The sequence below is a fragment of the Orcinus orca genome, chromosome 19, assembly GCF_937001465.1.
Source record: "Orcinus orca chromosome 19, mOrcOrc1.1, whole genome shotgun sequence".
Taxonomy (NCBI): Eukaryota; Metazoa; Chordata; class Mammalia; order Artiodactyla; family Delphinidae; genus Orcinus; species Orcinus orca.
This window is the reverse complement of record NC_064577.1, coordinates 40,950,492-40,970,412: the sequence shown is the minus strand read 5'-3', so window position 1 is coordinate 40,970,412 and position 19,921 is coordinate 40,950,492. Positions and strand designations below refer to the sequence as shown.

Sequence of the window (19,921 nt, the reverse complement as noted above, 5' to 3'; positions counted from 1 at the left end):
CCTTTCCAGGACTGGAGGTGGACCTGAGTCAGGGCCCTTACCACATACCGTGTCTGAATCTGTGGCTTTGACCAGGTTGGGGGGAGGGTGGGTGTAATGGGCCCATAGTGACTCATTAAGGTTTCTGCCTCATCTCTGGGGCCTCTGGTGGCGTGAACATGGTACCAAGTGGATTGGTTGGCACCTTTGCCCTCCTAGAGACAGCAACAGGGCCCTGGGGTACTGTGGGGGAGTGACTATTGTGTAGGTTCCTCCAAAGCCCTGGGGCTATCAGACCAACCTCCAGAAACAGCCAGAGCCAGAAACTACAAAAATAAAGAGTTTATTTCCTATCCAAAAGTGAGCCCAGGGTGTTGGGTGGTAAAGGAGAGCTGGAGACCGGGGTGAATTTTCAAGAAGTCAGAGCCCTGAGTGAGACCATATTGGAAGGGGGAGAACAGGCGTGGCTGAGGTCTGGGGGTGGGGGAGGGGGAGGAGTGCTGCTGGGACTGTTGCAAGTTGCTGGCAGCAGAAGAGACCACTTTCAGTGTCGGCCTGCAGAGAGACAGAAACAAAGATGTTGACAGGCCCAGGCCCAGGGGTAGAAATAGACATTACTGGGCCCAAAAGGCACCCACTGGGGTAAAGGAACCTGGGAGCACACTCTAAGGCAGGGATTGCAAACTGAGATACCCATAGAGACCAGATAAAGAATTCAAATGAGGGAAGCTAGCTGGGTGTCAGGAGATGATCAAGGAATGTGGGGACTGCAAAGAAGTGGAGAGTGCAGGTCTCTTCCAAAGAGGACAGTGGCCACCCAACACCAGCTGATTATTACCAGGTGCGGCGTTGGCCCAGTGTCGCCAGATCTCCCGAATTTGCTTAGAGAAGCTGGAATATCTGGATTTCTATGTGAACTCTCCTGATTTTCAGTGTGACAACTCATTCATATTTTGAAAAAAATGCTGTGAGTCAAAGAATGCATATCTGGGGTCATCGGTTCATTTCCTATGTGAGCTGTGGGGAAGGTGAGCCCCTCCAGCTTGGGCTGATGGTGGGAGGCCTAAGAAGTCTTGGGTTACTCAAATGTCAGCCAGGGGACTTCCCTGGTGGTCCAGTGGTTAGGACTGGGAGCTTTCACTGCTGAGGGCCCGGGGTTCGATCCCTGGTTGGGGAACTAAGGTCCCACAAGCCGCACAGCGCAGCAAAAAAAAAAAAAAAAAAAAAATGCCAGCCAGGATCTCAAACCTACCCCTCTGGAAGCAACATTGCTTTCAAAGTCTCCAGCAGAGACCTGGGGGCTGGGACAAAAGACCTCACGGTATCACTAAGCTACCTCTGCACTGGAATCTGCAATCCATCCCTCTTGCTGTAGACACCAAGATCCTGCCTGCTCTTGCCTCAGTCTTCATTTCCCAGGCTGGATCTGGGGGCTTTTCCCTTCCCCTCTCTGCTCCCCCATCTCTACCTGCCTCCAGGTCCTGGGGAGAAAGCCAGACATCTCATCTGCCCAGCTCAGTGGGCACTGCGGTCCATCTCATGCCTGTTGGGTTCCACGGCCTCAGGTGGCTCCCCTCACAGAGGAGAATAGAGGAGGGTTTGGAAAAGGCAAAGGGTCAGAAGTGACCAGGCTTTGTTAAAAAGGTCAGAGAATCCAGAGCCAACCAGACCATCTGGCGGCTGCTAACCCAAGGCAGGAGGCCAAGGGGCCCAGCCCCTCCCTGGATGGCAGGCGTCAGTGCCCACCCCAAACGGGCCTGGGCCCGTGGCCAGGGTCAGTGGAACGTGTCTGACCTGGACCGGAAGCTGTGCCTCATGAGGCTTGAGTTCGGAGGTAAGGCCTCTGGCACTGGGGAGGGTCTCAGAGGGTCAGGCTCTGAGGGGTAAGGGGACAGCATGGAGGGTCTCAGGTCGGGGGGGGCAGCCCCCATCTCTGCTGTCCCCACACTGGCTGGGCAGTGGACCTCAGCGAGGGTAGTATCCTGGAGGCCAGGCAGTGGTCTGGACAAACAGGGAGAGATGCATGGAGGCCTCTGTGGTGGGCAAGGAGGATCTGGGGGCCAAGCCGAGACTGTTGGGTGGCCTGGGGGACCCAGCCTGGCCTGTAGCAGGTCCATCATGTGTCGAAGCTCCTGGCTAAGCTGAGACACTTCCCGGTTGAGACGGGAGATCTGTTGAAAACACATCACATTGTCTCCCAGGTGCCATACAATCACCACCCTCCTAGGTGCACTCCCTTCCACAGTTTACAAAGCTCTTTCGTACCCACTCTCTGCTCATGGCCACCCTGAGAAGAAGACAGGACAGGGGTTATTTTTGTCTAGAGGTAAATACCCCAGCCTCTTTCCAAAAAGGATTTGGGACGACAGCTCTTGCTACTCCCCGCCACACACACTTTGACAAGATGTAGAAAAATGTGCTCAAAGAGGCCGCACAGCTGCGAAGTGACAGATGCAGGCTTACTCTCAGGTGATACACCACACGAGCTCAAGTGTCTATTCAGCGTTTTTCAAATTTCAGGGAGTACAGAATGAACTGAAAAGCTTGTCAAAATGCCAATCTCTGGGCCCCACCCCAGACATTCCAGATTGGGTGAAGCCCAGGAGTCTGCATTTTAACAGGTTCTCTGGGTACTGATGGACACCCAAGTTGGGGAACCACTGGTCTAGAAGCATGCGGAAGCAGGGCTGACCTTGAATCCTGCCAAACCGGGGCTAGCTCCGCCCCCAGCCTCAGGGCCCGCCCCAGCCCAGGTGCGCCCCATGGGATGCCTGCTCTTTATCAGAACCCAGGGAAGGCCCCGAGCACTCCCAAGGGCTCAAGGGCTTGACCTGGCTGCTTTGTGGACGCAGCTCTGACATCCCTGAGGGGGAGGCAGAGGCACAGCCTGGGCAAACAGGATCAGGGCTCTTTCTGACCAGGATTCAGACCTGAGGGTCCAGGTTCCCTGGGGTTGAAGGCCTGCTCAGCCTCCCAGTCCTCTGCCCCACTCGTCGGGGGGAGAGGGCCGGAAAGGACTGTAGCATGTAACTTAGTGGGGGGAGGGTCCCTGCAGGAGCAAATCCCATGGCGGTGGAGGGAGGAGAGGCCCTCTTTTCTGGCTGGACCACCTGAGCCAATTGGAGGGATGGAAGTAGCTGTCCCTGAGTACTTACGGTGTGCCAGGGACTGGGCCAGGCATGTATGCGCCCTCATCTCATCCTCACAACAACTCTGGGAAGAACATATTGATTTCCCCATTTTCAGATGAGGAAGTTGAAGTTCAGAGTGATTGTGGGACTTGCCCAAGGTCTCCCAGCTAGTGTGAATATCCAAATTCAGGACTCTGGCTCCAAACCCTTTGAAATGCTCCTATACTAAGCACATCTCTGATCCCAAGGTTGGAGGGGAGGGGCCAGCCCCAACCCACCTCCTGGTTCAGCCTGCAGACCTTTTCCTTCACCTCCTCGGCCTCAGTGGCCACTTCCCGGCTGGGCATGGTCCCTGCAGACGGAGTGGGGAGAAGGGATGCTGGGTGAGTACAGGGAGCTCAAGTCTACAGCCTGGGCTGGGCCCTTCACTGGGCAGGCAGAGGGCAAGGGGAGAGGACGTTCTGGGGTCAGGATGCTGGGAAACCCAAGCTCTTCAGGATGGTTTCGTGGCCCTATCACTTCCCCAGCCCCTCCCCACTCCACCCCATGGAGAAGCATGGAGCTTCTCTTTGCTATCTGTTTTGTTTTGTTTTTTTTTTTAGGCCGCACCATGTGGCATGCCCCCTGCATTGGGATCTTAGTTCCCTGACCAGGGATCGAACCCGTGCCCCCTGCATTAGGAGCGCGGAGTCTTAACCACTGGACTGCCAGGGAAGTCCCTTCTCTTCGGTATCTGAACACAACTGCTCTTCTGGTCATACCTCTATACCTTTCACCAACCGCCTTGCTCCACCCCTCAAACTCCTGCCCACCCTTTAAGACCCACCTCTAGTGTCCCCTCCTCTAGGAGGCAGGGTTAGAGGCTCCCTCCTCTCCTACCTCAGAGTCCTGTTCTTTGTCTCAGTCACAGCACTTAGCACCCTGTTCTGGAATCGTTTATCTGAGTACACAGGTGTCTCCCCCACTAGACTGGAAGCTCGCTAGGAGTGTGGACCAGGTCTGGGTCATCTGCGTGTTCCTAGCACAGCACCTGGCAGCTGGTAAGCCCTTACTACATGTGGGATGGATGGATGGACGGCCGATGAATGGGTGACGTGAGTTGAAGTCCACTGCTGGCCCTTACCTGTAGGAGGGGCCTGTGAGTGAGGCCTAGGGTGCTCAGGCCTCCTGCTGAACCGGAACGTAGGGGCCTCTGCTGTGCTGCCAGAGTCCTCAATGCCATCCACTATCCTGGGACGGAGGCAGTGGTCATCAGTCCCACAGGGAGAGGGTAAGGGCCAGAGCACAGCAGGCAGAGGGTGAAAGGGGCTGCGGTGCCAGGGAGCTGGGGAGGAGCAGCCGTCAAAGACGAGTGGGGTTGCAAGCTGCGGTGGATCAGGTAGGGCGGGGTGGGCACATGGGGAGGAGCACTGGTCAGAATGCTGGGGACGGAGCCCAGAGAAGGTTCTGGAAGCCAGCAGGGGTATAGGGAAGGCAGGGGAGGCTGGCGTCTCACCGGGGACTGAGGTCCGGAGGTCCAAAGGTTCCCAGTGGGGGAATGAGAAGCTGGGGGGGCTTCCAGGCAGCAGAGCCCCTGGGGAGGCCATGAGGGGAGGGGCTGTGGCCCCGGCCAGCCAGGGCAGGGGAAGGGGTCGGGGACAAGGAAGGAGAGGAGACAAGGGCTGAGAATGGGGGCAGCTCCTCCCCCAAAAGGCTGACCAGGGAGCCCCGGGGCCGTGCTGGGCTGAGGTTGGGCAGCAGGAGGGCCCGCCGGGGCCTGGGACCACCTCCAGGCTCGGCCCCAGCCTCAGCCTCTGTGACGGATGGCTGGGTCTTGTCTGAGGAGGAGCCCAGGCTTTCCGAGCGGGTCTGTGGGCAGAGGGGGCAGCTGATGTCACAGGGCAGTGACCAACAGGCGCCTTCAGTAAGCAACAGCCTTCACTGGCGGTTGCCGCTCTCCATCCCCTCTCCCTTCACCCTGGAGCATAGCAGCCAAGGAAAGGTGCCCCCCACTCCCGTCTTCTCCCATGCAGGGAAGGGTGCGTTACCTGAGAGAGGCGAGGGGATCTGGAGAAGCGGCAGAGGCCCTGCAGGAACACGGGGGGTGGGGGGGGCGGGGTTCAGGCTGACTCACACCTCCCGGCTCCCCTGGTGCACCACCTCCTAGTCTCACCCATCAGTGTCGTGGGGTTTGAGAATGTGGGGCCTTTTTGTGGAATTGAGTCAGAGATACCCCCAACTCTGACTCAGAGAAATCCTGAGTGGCAACATAAGTCTGAAAAGCAGTAAAAGACCAAGGTCTAAGGTGTAAACTACAGACTTGGCCCAGAGCCTAAACCAAAACGGGCCCAGGAAACATTTGGTGAGTGGAGAAGAGGAAGCCCCAGGGGATGAGGCCCAGTCCAGAGAGGGAGGGAACTGATGGAGGAGAAGCACACGAAGTGGGGGGGTGGGTCCTTTGAGGAGTCTGGAGTGAGGCGGAAGCGGGGCCAACAGGAGATGGGTCAGTAGAGTTGGAAGTACACGTGGTGAGCCATGGTCCATGGGGTTGGATAATGGCCAGTGGAGTAGGGTCAGTGGGTTGGAAGATGTTAAGCATGGAAGGGGCAATGGAAGGGGGTGGCTGGAGTTGAGAGGTGATGTTTTCAGGGTGGAAGGAATTCGTGAGGCTTTCTCTGGGGCTGGGGGGTGGTCTACTTTGAAGGAGGCGACCTCAGAGAGGAGGAGGCCATAGGGAGTCTACATACATTGGTGTCAGAGCCCTGGCGCAGGTTGAAGGTGAGGTCCCGGCGCAGGCCAGCCCTGAAGGCAGCCCCATACTCAGGATAGAGCCTCAGGACTTCAGCCAGCCCTCGGCTGCTCAGTTGCTGCAGGCCACAGTAGGTCAGTGCCTTCACGTCGGCGCTGGTCTTCAGCACGCAGCTTGGAGCTGTGCCTGACCCAGGCTCCTGCCCTGGCTCAGGGATATCTGCCCCAATCAGATCTCCTTTTCCTGTGGGTAAGAGATGCGGACAGACAGCTGGGGCAGAGGGACCAAGAGGATATTAGTGGTAATGAGGGATGGTCAATGTGTTTGAAGGATGGCTGAAGCGGGGTCAATCGATGGGATTGGTGGAAATAATGGAGTCGGCAGAAGGTCAGTGGAGAATGACTGGTGAAGTTGGGAGACAGTCAATTGGGGATGTCAGTAAAGCTGGAGAAATGATCGATGGAATTGGATGATCAATAAAGCATGGCCAGAAGGGTCAGTTAAAGGGTAGAAGTCAAGGGAGTCAAGGGTCGATGGAAAAGGGTCAGTGGAATTGGAGATGGTGCAATGGGAAAGGATCAGTTGACTTGGGGGACAGTCACTGGGGAAGGGTTGATGGGTTCAGGGATGGCCACTGGGAGTAGGGGAGAGCCCAAGGGGTATGGTCTAAAGGGGATGGTGGTAGGATGCGGGGACCAAGAGAGAGTACCCAGTCCCTAGATTCCTGGCTACTCCCAAGGCCTCTGTGGGAAGGTTTTGGGGTAGGTAGAGGGTGGTGGTGGGATCCTCACCCAGGATGGCCAGCACCATGTTGTCCCGGAGCACCTCCAGTGAGCCGGAGCAGACATAGTAGTGCGCCTGCAGGGCATCCCCGCGGCGCAACAGGTACTCGCCCGGAGCGCAGAACGAGGTCTTGATGTGCAGGGAGAGGGCCCGCAGGCAGCCCCTGCTCGCTGCTCCAAACAGCGGCAGCTGCAGGATGTCCCGATTCAGGTGCATAGCAATGTCAGCTCTCAGCTCGTCTGGGAAGTCACGCAGTAACTGCATAAGGGGCATAAGTCATTCTGGCCATCCCCCTGAAGCTGCTACTTGAGCTCTACAGATATGCTGAGCTGTCTCCAAGGACAGAGCTCAAGTTACCCATTTCTGACCTTTAGGAAGACTTCTGTGTGTCTCACCTCAATTTGACTTGTGTGTGGACCTCCCAACCCAAGTCCTGGGGCAGAGACTAGGTCTTCTCCTGTCTGTCCACTGCTCACAGCTACACACACTGGTCACTCACACATCCTGGTTACTCAACCCCATGTATGCAAGGACCATCCCTGGTGGGTCAGCCTTCAACTGGAAGTCAGGAGACTAGAAATCAGCTCTGCATAAATCCCTGTGGACTTTGGGCAATCCATTTCCTCTCTCTGGGCCTCAGTATCCCCATCTGTAAAACGCAGGGTTACACTAGACCTTGAATTTTACCAATGACCTCCCAGGAGCCAAACTTAACGTTCATGGTTTGGTTCCATCCTCGTCTTATGGAGCCCCTCGGCCACCCTGGCTTGGTTACCTCTCCCTCTTGTCCCCCTTTCTTCCCCAGGCTCCTCTTCCTCAGCTGTCTTCTCACTGTCCACACTCTCCCTGCATCATGGCAACCAGCCAGGACTTCTACCTCCCCGTGAACCCGGAGCCCTATCTCTGGGTCCAGACCTGTATTTTCAACTACCCACGGGGCAACCTCCACCTGGATCCCCCATAGGCACCACACCCTCATCATGGCCCAACCCTGGACTCTCACTTTCACCCCTAAGTCCAATCTTCCTCCTGTAATGCCTCCATCCCACCCTCGGCCAAAACCAGAAACCTGAGAATCACTTTGAGCTCCTTTCCTGCAACCAGCGCATCACCAAGTCCCAAGGCTCCTGCTCTCAGAAATACCTCCTGGATCTGCAGGCCACTCCCCAGCCTAAAAATGTGGCAGGATAAAATCTAAATCCAAGGCCATGCATGAGCTGGGCCTGCCCGCCTCCCCAGCCTGGTCTCTTCACTCCTCTGTCCCTCACCCCTCCACAGCGCGCACACACCCTTTCCTGAAGGCTCGCTGAACTATTTTCAGTTCACCCTGCTCCTTTGCGTCAATCTTTCCAGACCTGTGTTCCTACTGCTCTTACTGCCTGGAATGGCCTTCTGGCCCCAGGCCAATTTTCTTCTTGTCCTTCACGATGTCGCCTCTTCTGTGACACCTCCCCTGCCTCCTCTAGGCCCAGACACAATGAGGGACCCACTGCACCTAGTCCCTCCAATACAGTCCCATTCACAGCGTAACTATTTGTTTACCCATCTGCCTCCCTCACCAGACGGGTGCCTTCCCGAGGGCAAGGTCTGGGGGTAATCGTTCCGCAACCCCCTGTGTCCAGCACAGAGACTGGCCGGAAGCAGGTGCTCGAAGATGGTGGCTGAAGGGAGCATGGCATTAGCCATGTGTAGAGGAAAAGGGATGTGGATTCCGGTGGGTGCGTGCCCTTGTGAACAGCACCTCGTCTCCCTGCACCCCATTTGCCTCCATCCCAAACGCTGAGAGGCAGCGACCCCTTTCCCACTTTACCTCCGCGCGCTGGGTACCACCGGGAGCCCCGCGCACTACCTCGTTGGCGTCGATGCCGCTGTTGACTGTCCACGTGGTCTGGAAGTACTCGAGCATGCGCTGCTTGAGCGGCCGGGGCAGGCGGTGCACGCGGATGAAGTCCTTGAGGTCCTTCATGCGGCTGTGGTAGAGGGAGCGGCGCGAGTACATGCGCTGGATGATGGCCGTCACGTTCCCGAACACCACTGCGTGCATCAGCGCTGCGGCGCACAGCAGTCAGTCAGGGGCGGCCACCCCTCCGGTCTCCTCCCCCCGCAACTCCCCCTGCCCTGGATGGGTCTCGGGATTCCTGGGGGAGGGGCAGGTGAACCAGTGGGCTCCTGCGTGCCTAGGTGCTGGGTTGGGGCGGGGAACAGAGGGTGGTCCTGAGAGGGGTCAGACTCGATGCTCCTCTCATGCCCGCCCCATGAAGTCATGAACTTGGGCTTCCCATTCCTTTTGCAAGAGACTCTCCTGTTTGTGGCATCCCCCCAGGGCCAGCACATAGCAGGTGCTGAGCAAACACCTATGAATAAATGCACGAGTGTCTGGTCGTGGGTGGACACCTTGCCTTCCCTGGGCCTCAGTTTCCCCACCCACACGCTGGGCTTAGCAGGGCCGCCCCGGGGGCTTGGCAGGCCCGGCCTCACCGCCTATGAGCATCGTGCAGATGGAGAAGATCTTCTCGGCGTCAGTGTTGGCGCACACGTTGCCGAAGCCCACGCTCGTGAGGCTGCTCAGCGTGAAGTAGAGCGCAGCGATGTAGGCGCTGCGCCGCGACGGGCCACCCGCAGAGCCGTTGACATAGGGCACCTCCAGCCGCTTGCCCAGCTCGTGCAACCAGCCTAGGGGGTGGAGGGATGCAAGGAGCCCCGGCTGCGAGAGCAGGGGAGGGTGGGGTTTCCTTGAACTGCCTTCACTTGACCTTGGTCGAGTATTTACAGAGGCGAGGGGAGGTTTGCACAAGAAATGCGAGGAGCAGCCCGTGCCCCGGCCACCCCACGGTGAAGTGGTTACCGCTGCAGTTCAAGGCTACCAACTCCCTACACGGCTGACTGTTTAGGGGCCCCTTCCAGTCCCTAATAGTTTATTAAGCGCTTCCTGTGTCCCAGGGTGCTGGGACTTGACCCAAACATGCTCCCTGAACTGGTGGAACTTACAGTCTGGAGGGGAAAGACATGAAATACATCATTACAGGTGGAAAGCAGATACTAAAAAGGAAGTATGTCTTCGGGAATCATAATGGGTTAGGGAGAGCCAACCCAGTTTGGTGGGGGTATGGTTCCTGAAGGACTCCCTTAAGATAGAGCATTTTAGTTGAGACCCCAAGGATAGAAAAGTGGCTTAGGAAGAAGGGAGGGAAGACAAAAGAGAGATGATTCCAGAGAGGAAAACACGTTCAAGGCCCAAAGTGAGAAAGCAGTACATCCTGGGTGCTGGAGGGAGGCCAGGGTGGCAGCAGCAGAGGGGGCCTGGGAGGAAGGGAAGTCAGGTAGGGGTAGAGAGGGCTGCAGGCCCATGTACCGTGTGGACTGAGTGTGGACTTTACTTTGAGGGCAGTGGGGAGCCACCAGATGAGTCCTGTCAGGGGTACTTAGCCTCTGCCCAGAACACCTCCCCACCTTCAGAGTGTTTCCCATACTGTATTTTGATTGCCTGTCACTGGTCTTGCGCCCCTGCTATGCTGTCAGTCCCCCCAAGGCAGAGCCCATGGCTTCAAATCAGTATTCCCAAGCCTGATCCGGCAAGGAGCTCATGCATGTTTATCGGATGAGTGGAGGAATGTGGAGTAGGGGTGGGGATCCTGGTGGAGGTGTCAGCTTGGGGGCCTGTGTGGACAGGGAAGGTGGATGGGTGGTCAGTGAAAGCCTGGGGTCAATGGCTCACCGATGTCCCAGAGCAGCGGGTCGTTGGCCTCCATCTCCCGGCGCCCGACGACATACCAGACGCAGGCCATCCAGTGGGCAAGGAGCGCAAAGATGGACATGAGCAGCGTGAGAACCACGGCACTGCACTGCGAGTACCGCTCCAGCTTCTGCAGCAGCCGTAGCAGCCGCAGCAGCCGCACTGTCTTCAACAGGTGCACCAGCGACGTCTGCGGGAGCGAGTGCGGTGGGGGACACTGTCAGCCGGCACCCCACGTCCCTTGCCAGCGCCTTGCCACCAGATGCCCCGGAGCTAGGGGAAGCTGCCCCAGGAAAAGTATCCCTGCTGTGCTGAGAAGGTGACCAGGAAATGCAGGGGGGAGAGGGTAACACTGAAACTAATAATGGCTAACAGTAAGTATTACGTGTGTCAGGCACTGGGCTAAGTATTTGTAATCCTCATTAAAAAAGTATGCCTTCAGTCCAATTATCATCATCATTCCCAGATTGCAGAGGAGTAAACTAAGGCTCAGAGAGGCTACTACTTACTTGCTCAAGGTCACAGATCAAGGAAATGATGGAGCTGAGACTCAAATCTGAGATGACACCAAAGTCCGTTTTGTGCTCTACTGCCTCTTAGCACCTCAGCTGGTGAAAGGGCAAGTCTGGGTCAGAAGCGGGGCAACAGACAGAAAGATCTCTGGCCCGTGCTCAAAGTCCCCAGTGTCCTAGGTACAATCAGCTGTGGACAGGGGAAGGTTTAGGGACCTCGCCCCTTGTGGGTCAGCTGCAGATGAGAGGGTCACACCGAAATGTTGAGGGAAGGAGAGCAGGGATGAGGGTGTTTGGGCTGTGAGGTCTCAGGCCCTGTGGGGTTCAGTGAGGGTTGATGGAGCTAGTGGCACCTGGCAAGGGTCCTGTAAACGTTAGCTAACGTTACCACTCTGCTTTCGTTGTGCTTTGATTAGCCTTCCAGTCTTAGATGATGAGCAGGTGGGGGCTTATCTTCTTGCTACTCTGGGTGGGGCAGCTTGGGGGCTAGGGCTGGGGGCTCTGGGGCAGTGTCTGGGGATCTCGGTATGAAGGCCCTTCACTGTCCTTTCAGGGGCCTCCAGGAGCATCCCCCATAGCCCTGGCCCTACACAGCTCCTGAGTCACTGCCTGCCATTTTCTCTAATTTTAGGCAAGGGAGTTGGAGAGGAGGTGGCTTTGATTCCCCTACATGGACCCTCTCCAGGGCTTAATGCCTGCCCCCAGCTTCCAGAGCTCCTGACTCCAACCTTGAGTTCTTCAAGGCTTCCCTTTGTCATCTGCCCCTGGGCCTTGCTCCCTTGGGGCCCTCCTCTCATTCTCCTTGGACCAGAATGTCTCAGGCCTGGCTCCTTCAAGTCCACAGCTCTGCCGGTGCCTACTTCTCCTCCGTCTTTGCTCGGCCTCGCTCCAGCCCCACATTGCTCCTCCTCTCCCCTCATGCCAGGCCATCCACTCAGGTACCCTGGTTTCCCGGGAAGCAGGGTAGCACGCTGGAAAGAATACCAGACCAGGAGTCTAGAGACCTGGTTCCAGTCTCCTGCCTGCCACTGCTAGCTGTGTGACCTTCAACAAGCCACTCAACCTCTCTGAGCCTCTGCATCTGCCTCTGAGAAAGAGAGATACGAGAATCGGCCCTGAAAGGTTACTGTGAGCTTCATATGTGATGATGTGTGGAAGAACTTAGTAAACTGTAAAGTGGTCCTGAAAGTACCAGAGGAGGGGGAACTGCCTGGTGGGCACAAAACCCGGCAGGCCGGGGGTGCACTCAGGGGAGGGGTGGGGAGCCCTGCTTGGAATGGCTGGAGCCTCAGGGCAGACACACCCACATGCACGTGTGTGGGAGCGTGCACACACGTGTACACAGCCAGGAGAAGAGGCCCACAGCCCGTTGGCGGCTGGTTAAATCCGGCTGCGTGTAGGTGGCTTCCCGCTATAGCTGAGGGTGGCAGGGAGAGGAGCACACAGGGAAACTGCTCCCCACCTCCCCACTCAGCAACCAAGGGGGTCTGGGGACACAGGGTGGGACTCCCTCTCCCTGGGCCAGAGAAGACCTAGTATCTGCCAGCTAGGTTCAGAGCTGACCACCTAGGGCGCCTCCAGGCAGTCCCCGGGGAGCTGGGAGGATGAAGGTCCTGGGACTCTCCGCCTCCGAATCCACTCCGCAGCCTCTACCTCCCTGTCCTGGCTTCCTATGCTCCCCCCAGATGCTCCCTCTTCTTGTCTCCTGCCGGTCAGGTCCTAGTCTGTCTAAGGTCTAGCTCTGCTCTCACCTCCTCCCACAGGAACCCTTCCCAGACCACCCTAGCCTCTGCCCAACTGCCATGCTTTGGCTTCCTAGGCACTGGCCAGATTTCAGATCATTTTTGCGGGAGCCCACGTTCCAACCTGGAACTCCAAGGTCAGCTAGCTCCGTGCCCAGCCCCCACGCAGCAATACCTTGGTCCCATCTTGCACTCCATTCAGCTGTTCTGTTCCTGCTGTTCCCACCAGCTTAGCTACCGAGAGGCTGAATTCTTACCACTTTTCTCCACAGTGACCATGCCACACACAGTGCTTTGCAGACAGCTAAATGCTCATCCTTTGTTTGTTAAATAGAAATGTGAAAAGTGCCACTCATTTGGCTTCAGACCAATGCCGCCTTGGTAGCCCTACTTAGCTTTTCATTTGTCACAGCTTCCCTCAGAGATTGTGAGCTGAGCTCCCCAAGAGCACAGACCCTCTCGGACTCTTCTCAGCTTCTAGCGCTGGGCTCTGCCCATCACAGATGCCTGACAAATATTCGCAGATGACTGAGTCTGGGACTGAGGTGGGTCCCTTAATGGGAGATGCTGTGCTGAAGTTGGGCAGCTAGGCTGCAAGGTGGGACAGGGAACACTTACCACGGTGATGTTGAAGACGTAAAGCAGGTCAAAAGGCAGAGCAGCAATGAGGTCAACAAAGAACCAGGTGGCCAGATAGTGGAGGCCAATAGAACGAGGAGCAGAGATCACTTGGCCGGACTGGGACACATAGGTGGTGCGGAAGTTCAGAATGATATCTGGGGGTGCAAGAGGCTGTTACTAGGGGGCCTTGGCCAAGGGCAAGAGACTCAGAATGGAGGTGGACACAGGAATGGGGAAGATGCATTGGGCTTCAGGCTGGTCCTTAGGGAGGAGAGGTCCAAAGGCTGAAGTCTCCAGGGGTCAGGGGTCAGGGCTCACAGACCATGAGGACTAAAAGACCCAGAAATGGGTAGGCTCTGACTGCCTGGGTCCTGCAGGCCCCGGATGGAGTGAGGCTTGGATGAGTGGGTCCCTCCAGCCCACCAGCCAGGGTACGTGGGGCAGAGCATCTAACCGAGGATGAAGAGCATCTCCACGGCGATGTCGCTGACAAGGGTGTGTCGGGAAGTGATGGGGGTGTCGTCATCATCCGAGAAGCAGACATTGTAGGGGACGGTGACCGCAACGTAGAAGGTGGCGAGGAGGATGAGGCCGTCCCAGATGGCCTTGGGCACGCTGTAGTGGAGGAGGAGGCAGCGGGACCCCCCCACGGAGGCCACCTTGTATTCGGGCACTGATGGCTTTGGCTCAAACACGTTCTAAGGGGAGAGGGGTGGCGGTTGGGGACACTCGGGGGAAAGAGGAGCCAAGGTTGGGGGGAGGGAGAGGTAAGGAGTGGGGAAGGGGAGAGTGGGCACTGCAGGCGTGACCACGAGAGGAGCTAGAACGTGCAGGAGAGGGGGTCGGGGCTGGCACCTGACACCTCCTTCCTCTGCCAACTTACTGCTCAGGCCCCCTTTTGAATCAATCATGTTTTTTGTGGGGGTAGGTATTTCTAAGGCTTGACCTTCACCTTGCTTGAGAAGGTGATTATGACAAATCAGGCACAAGGCCTGGCTTGAGAAGTCACTAGCTTCTCCTTCAAGTTCCTCTTGGGTTCTAGGGGTGCAGTGGAGGATGAGTATACCCCAGGGATGAGGGGAGGATGGCATGGTGCACCCCACTCGCTGTAGCCATAACACACTGCACAGATGGTTGGAGACCCGTGGCTTCATCAGGGTCCTAGGAGTGGTACACAGGGCTAGATGCCAGGCCCCCAGTGGGGGCTTTCTCCCTGGAACCACAGTTAGTGATTTCGTGCCCCCCTTGTGACATCATCAGAGCAGGGTATTGGCAATCACAAGGAAGCAAGGGAGATGGGGATGGAAGGAGATGTGGGGGAACATGGGATAGAGCAGAGAACCGTACGTGAGAAATGGACGGACAGAGGAAAAAGCCTCTGGAGGGAGATCAAACAGACAGAGAAACAGGGACACAGTAACAAGGGTGCCTCAGAAACACGGCTGGAAGATGCTGGGGTGGAGATAGGACTCACATTGGTTTTCATGCCTCCCTGGCCCCGGCGGCCAAAGTGGCCTGTCAGTCGGTGTAGGACAGTATGGCTCTGCCTCCTGGTGGATCGAAGTCTCGAGCTGGCTCCCCTCCTACCAAGGGACTTTTCTGTTGGGAAGAAGGGTACGGAGATAAGTGGGGGCGCATCCCATGAGGCTGAGTAGGGAGAGGTCTTCTGTGACCCTGGGCAAGGACTTCTGATCATTCATGCCTTCTCCCCAGACTTGCAGTTACCATGATTACTGTCTCTGTGGCCTCCTGGGGGGCCAAGTCCTGGGCCTCCACTCTGAGTGATGTCCTTGAAGGAAAAGAGGAAAAGTACAACCTCCCCCATCTCATTCTTGATGGGCATCATGTCCAGGAGGCACCAAAAAGCTGAGCCTGTAGGTGTGGAGAGATGGAGGAAGAGGGTGAGCAGCCCATGGCATCTCTTTCTCTCTCATCCCCCTTGGTTCCTGGGCATAGTCAAAGGGCTTGGCCAAGGTTTAGTGCTGGAAAGAAGCCCAGAGATTATGTCAGCTATCTCCTTCACCTTCCTGATGGGAGAACCACGGCCCAGAGAGGGTCGGGGATGCACTCAGTGTCACACAGTCAGCTTGTGGCAGTGTGGGGACCAGCACCCAGGCTTCCACTGTGCCAAGTGGACTCTGGCTAAGGCCTGTGGTCTGGGCAGGACTGCAGGGCAGGCTAGGCCCCCTCACCATCCTTTCGGTAGAAGCAGATTTCAGCCCGGTGCTCCTGATGGCCCTCCAGGGCCTTGTGCAGCCTCTGCAGGGCTGGCTCACTGGTCTCTGGACCGTAGAGGAAACGGCAGTTGCAGGTTTTCTGCATGACCTCAGTGCGGCCGTAGCCTGTGAGCTCACAGAAGCCGTCGGAGCAGTAGACAATGGGAAAGCCCCGTGGGCCCTGTGTGTTGGCCAGCAGGAAGTTGCCGTCTGTGGGAAGAAGAGGTCAAGGTCAGGTCAAGGCCAGAAGGAGAGCTCAGCTTCCAGGTGGGCCATACCTCCCCCAAGCTGTGGTCAGAGATCCCAGAGCCAGAAACTTCCCAGGCTCCCCTGTGATTCCTGGATCCCCTTTGGGATATTCTGAAATGAGAGTAAGAAGAGATAGAGCAAAAGGACAAGGACTTAAGGGTGGGAGGATTGGGAGAGGGGCTACTAGGGGGTTGGAAAAGGAACCCCGAGAAGTCATGAGGTTCATCCTCCTGCCTTCAAGCTGGTGAGCTGTTACTGTAGGAGGCAGCACAGCATGGTAAGGGCATGGGCTCCAGCACCCACCTCTGCCACTTACTGACTGTGTAACCTTGGGCAAGTTAATGAACTCTTCTGTGACTCAGCTTCCTTATGTGAAAAGTGGGGGATAATATATCTTCCTTGCATGGTTGGTGTGAGAGTTACATGAGTTACCTGGGAAGAACAAGTCCTGGCACACAGTAAGTGTTACACTGAGAAGGTGAACTGATGCCCCACATTCGCCCAGCTTTCAAAGCACATCCATAGCCACTGTCCTATCATCCTATTAGAGAGTGAACAGGGCAGAGATTCTGGTGATATCATGCCCATTTTATTGATAGGAGACGCAGAGGCAGAGATTATCCAAACTCACAAACCTCCTTTGTTGGGGGAAAAAGACAGTGATGAGTAGCATCCCTATTCCCTGCCTTTCAGGAAAGGTCCTCTTTTTAGCATCCCTTAGCTAATTTCAGAGGGTCTGTCCCAGTGCTCAAAGTCTGACAGGCTTGAGCAATGAAGGTGTGGCTTCAGCAACCCCAGCGACAGAACCTGAGCTGGCTCCCTCCAGCTCCAATGGGCGGGAGGCCTCAGGGGGGCTCTGTGGGCCATCTAGGGACAGTCTCAGCTGAGGGAAGGGATCTGAGACACAACCAGTCCTGGGGCGCTAGGAGGGCTGAGTGTCTGGGGGTGGAACGACTGATGGGGATACTGCAGAAGCCTGGGAGGCGCTGGGCCCTGGGCAAGCAGCCTCCTTCTTCCACCCCAGGCCCGTTGCCTGGGTGATGGGCGCTATGGAAACAAGGGAGGTGTGTGTGGGGGCGGGGTGGGGAGGCGGGTAGGGCCCCGGCGGCTCGGTTTCCGCCCTCAGGTACCGCTCCCCCCACCTGCCAGATCCCAGCCAGGGTGTCCCAAGGGGGGCAAGGGGAGATCTCTCAGTACCAAAGTAGGAAAAGGGAACGGCGGGAGAAGAGGCGGGTAAGGAGGATTGTGGCTGTCCAAGGTGCTGAACCTGGAACCCAAGCTGGGATGGGGGTGTAGGCAGTTCCCTGTGTCACACAGACCACCCCCCTCTTCCTGCCTCACCTCCCTCAGACACAGAAGCTCTACGGCTCGGGGGCGCGTGACCTCAATCCAAGCTAGGTCCTGCCGAAGTCTGATCTTTTCTCTCTCTTTTTTCTTCTGAGGGAAGTGGATGCTGGAGTCGTCTGGGAGTAGACCCCAGAGCGTCTGCCCATTTCGTCCCACCTCCGCGTCTTGGATACCCCCTCACACGCCTCCAGCAGCGCTCAGCCCGAGAGTGGGCGGCTCCCAAGGACTCTTCTCCGCTTTGCCGCACAAAGAGCCTTTCCTGCTTCCAGTCACACAACCCCAACCTTGGCCCCCCACACACTCTTGGTCCTCGCCCGCCTCCCCTCCCAGGGCGCCCCCAGCCCTGTTCCTTTACCGCGGCTTGGCTCTGGGAGTTCCTAGACCCTCAACTCCACTCTCTCTCCTCCCCTCGGGTCTCTCTCACCATATCCAGGAGACCCGCAGCGCCGAAGGAGACTTAACCCCTAGCTCGAACCCCCAGCCTCAGCCTCCGGCCCACTCACGCGTGCGGTCGAAGCGGGTGGCGATGGTGTCCAGGAAGGTGTTCTGCGGGGCCAGTAACCCCTTCATGACCGGCATGGCCTCGGGGCGCGGGCTCGAGGCGCGGCGCCGGGGGGCGTTCAGCGCGGCCGGGCCGGAGGGGGCGCGCTGCCGGCGAGGCCGGGGCGCCCCATGCGCCCGCCTGCCTCCTCCCCTCCCTCTCGGCGCCGCCGCCGCCTCTCTGCTCCGAATCCAGCAGCTCTCCGCTCGTCTCGGCGCCGCCTCGGTCCCCCCCCACCTCCCGACGGGCCAGGTTCTTTCCCTCGGGCTCGGCCCGCGCCCGCCACGTGGCCCCGCACGGGGAGGGGCCACCAGAGGCACCCTCACCCCTCTCTGCTGCTCTCCTCCGGGTGGGGAGCGGCCCACGCGTGTCTCTCCCTCAGAGAATTCGGGACACGCCCACCCGGAGCCGAGGCTCCAAGAGGTGGGGCAGGGCTTGAATGACAGACACGCCCACCTTCCAGGGTGGCCACGCCCCCACGCGTGTTTCCCTGGCTGCTCCTTGTGTCTCCGCCCCTCGGGTTTCCCCGCGCGCCGCCCACCCTGGGAATCTTGTCTGGTTCACAGCGTCGCCTGCTGGAGCTGGGGTATTTCACAGCACCCCCAGCTCCCTGAGCTCCAGTGTGAGACAGCAAGTGTTAAAGAGGCTAGTTTTGCCGGTGGAGGATCGATGGGAAGGCAGGAAACTCAAATTCTAGAATGCACTACTTAACCCTCACCTGTGCCTCAGTCTGCGTAGGGCACCCTGGCGAGCTCTGCCTCTAAGCTCAGCAGTGTGGATGAAAAGAGCTTTGGAGTCCACTGGGTAGAAATCCCAGCTCTGCCACTTACTGTGTGACTTTGCCTCTCACTATCAGCTGTAAAATGCAGCTAATAATTTTTACCTCGTATGGTTGTGAGAATTTAATAGCATAATGCATACCTTTGGCACGCAATGTGTTGGTGAGCAATTGTCTCCCTATTCTCCCTCTTCCTATCATCCTGATTTAACCCTCCTTCTCTCTGCTACCATTTAGGTGGAAGAGAGGCTGGAAGCAAGTTTGGGGCTGAGAAAGATAGTTTCAAGCTGGGCAGTCAGTTTGTAAATCTCCAAAGGTGCGCTGGTGGATTTTGTTCTTCTCCAATACGAAATAAGTGCAGCAGCAAGAAGGACCCAGGTGAGACCAGACACAGGACTTTTTCACTGTGGAAGCAGAAAATTACTCGGGCAGCTGCGGGTGGTGGCTTGGGGTGGCTGCTTGCCAGAACAAGACAGCCAAAGCCAGTGACAAAGGGAAGATGGGCTGGGGAGAGGGCAGGCCAGTGTTTCTCACCCTCACCCTGAGTCTGAGCTGGGCATTATCTGGGATGATATATTGCTTAAAAGTGCCACATCTCTACTTTTGGGTGTTAGTTTCTTAGGGCTGCTGGAACAAAGTACCATAAGCTGGGTGGCTTAAACAACAGAAATTTTTGGCTCAGTTCTGAAGGCTGAAAGTCCAAGATCAAGATGACTGTAGGGTTGGTTCCTTTTTAAGGCCGTGGGGGAATATTTGCTCCATGCTTGTTTTCTAGCTTCCGGTGGGTTGTTGGCATTTTTTGGCTTGTAGATGCATCGCTCCACCTCTGCCTTCATGTTCACATGGGTTCTTCTTGTGTGCATGTGTCCAAATTCCCCCTTTATATAAGGACACATCATATTGGATTAGAGGCCCACCCTACTCCAGTTATGACCACATTTTAACTAATTACGTCCACAAAGACTCTATTTCCAAATGAGGTTACATTCTGAAGTGCTGGGGGTTAGGACTTCAACATGTAAATGGAGTGTGTGTGTGTGTGTGTGTGCACACAATTCAACCTGTACCAGGTGTGTTCGGTTGATTGCAGGAAGATCTTGCCGCATCTCCACTTAAGAACTTCTCCTGACTCTCAGCTACCTACAGAATAAAGTGAAAAGCCTGACGACTTGTGAGGGTCTGCGCAAGCCTAACCGCCTCCCCTTCAACGCCTCACTGCTCCCCCAGACTCTTTACCCCACGCTGCAGCTCTCTGGAAGATTTATGTTGAACCTCAGATTCCCTGCCTTTTCGGCAGGCGCAGCTCCCTCCCTCCCAGCCGGATTCCGCTCCTCTGCTTGCTTTTTCTCTCCTCTGCGTCTCTCCGGAAAGGCCCTGCGATACAGAATGACTGGTAGAGCACCGAGGGACGTGTGTGTCCCCATCCTCCCCTCCAAGCACGCACATATGCGGTTCTCTCCGCACCCCAGGGCCTTGCACAGTTCCTTGCTCTGGGAGCTCCCCGCCCGAGAGTGTTTCGGGTTCAAAGACGCCCAAGCTGAGGTTTCCCCGAGCCTCCAGG

At 57.0% G+C, this 19,921-nt stretch overlaps 1 protein-coding gene and 1 long non-coding RNA gene across 3 annotated transcripts; one reads left to right on the top strand and one right to left on the bottom strand.

Moving 5' to 3' along the window:
* Positions 1 to 306: 306 nt before the first annotated feature.
* KCNH4 (potassium voltage-gated channel subfamily H member 4) lies at positions 307 to 17,964 on the bottom strand. Of its 2 annotated transcripts, XM_004282808.3 has the most exons (16): positions 17,545 to 17,962; positions 15,422 to 15,655; positions 14,955 to 15,101; positions 14,704 to 14,828; positions 13,684 to 13,927; positions 13,227 to 13,384; positions 10,337 to 10,544; positions 9,100 to 9,294; positions 8,471 to 8,670; positions 6,630 to 6,879; positions 5,837 to 6,081; positions 5,138 to 5,176; positions 4,606 to 4,958; positions 4,234 to 4,340; positions 3,389 to 3,462; positions 307 to 2,150 (listed from the first exon to the last, which is right to left on the bottom strand). In XM_004282808.3, the coding sequence occupies exons 1-16, from the start codon at positions 17,618 to 17,620 to the stop codon at positions 1,755 to 1,757; spliced, it is 3,051 nt and encodes a 1,016-aa protein (XP_004282856.1). In that variant the 5' UTR covers positions 17,621 to 17,962; the 3' UTR covers positions 307 to 1,754. The 2 variants fall into 2 exon arrangements, with proteins under 2 accessions (XP_004282856.1, XP_049557879.1); XM_049701922.1 differs by lacking the exons at positions 307 to 2,150; positions 3,389 to 3,462; positions 4,234 to 4,340; positions 4,606 to 4,958; positions 5,138 to 5,176 and adding an exon at positions 5,187 to 5,364 and having other exon boundaries at positions 17,545 to 17,964.
* Positions 15,079 to 19,523, top strand: LOC125962083 (uncharacterized). Its single transcript, XR_007473473.1, has 3 exons — positions 15,079 to 15,130; positions 18,598 to 18,738; positions 19,451 to 19,523. It is a non-coding gene; the product is annotated as an uncharacterized LOC125962083 (long non-coding RNA).
* Positions 19,524 to 19,921: the final 398 nt, after the last annotated feature.

Excerpts from the sequence above, each read along its gene's own strand:
- KCNH4 (XM_004282808.3), bottom strand. The coding sequence starts at position 17,620 with ATGCCGGTCATGAAGGGGTTACTGGCCCCGCAGAACACCTTCCTGGAC. Across the intron at positions 15,656-17,544 it reads CACCCGCTTCGACCGCACGC|ACGGCAACTTCCTGCTGGCC; the intron begins GTGAGTGGGCCG and ends TTCTTCCCACAG. Across the intron at positions 2,151-3,388 it reads TCTGCAGGCTGAACCAGGAG|ATCTCCCGTCTCAACCGGGA; the intron begins GTGGGTTGGGGC and ends TGTTTTCAACAG.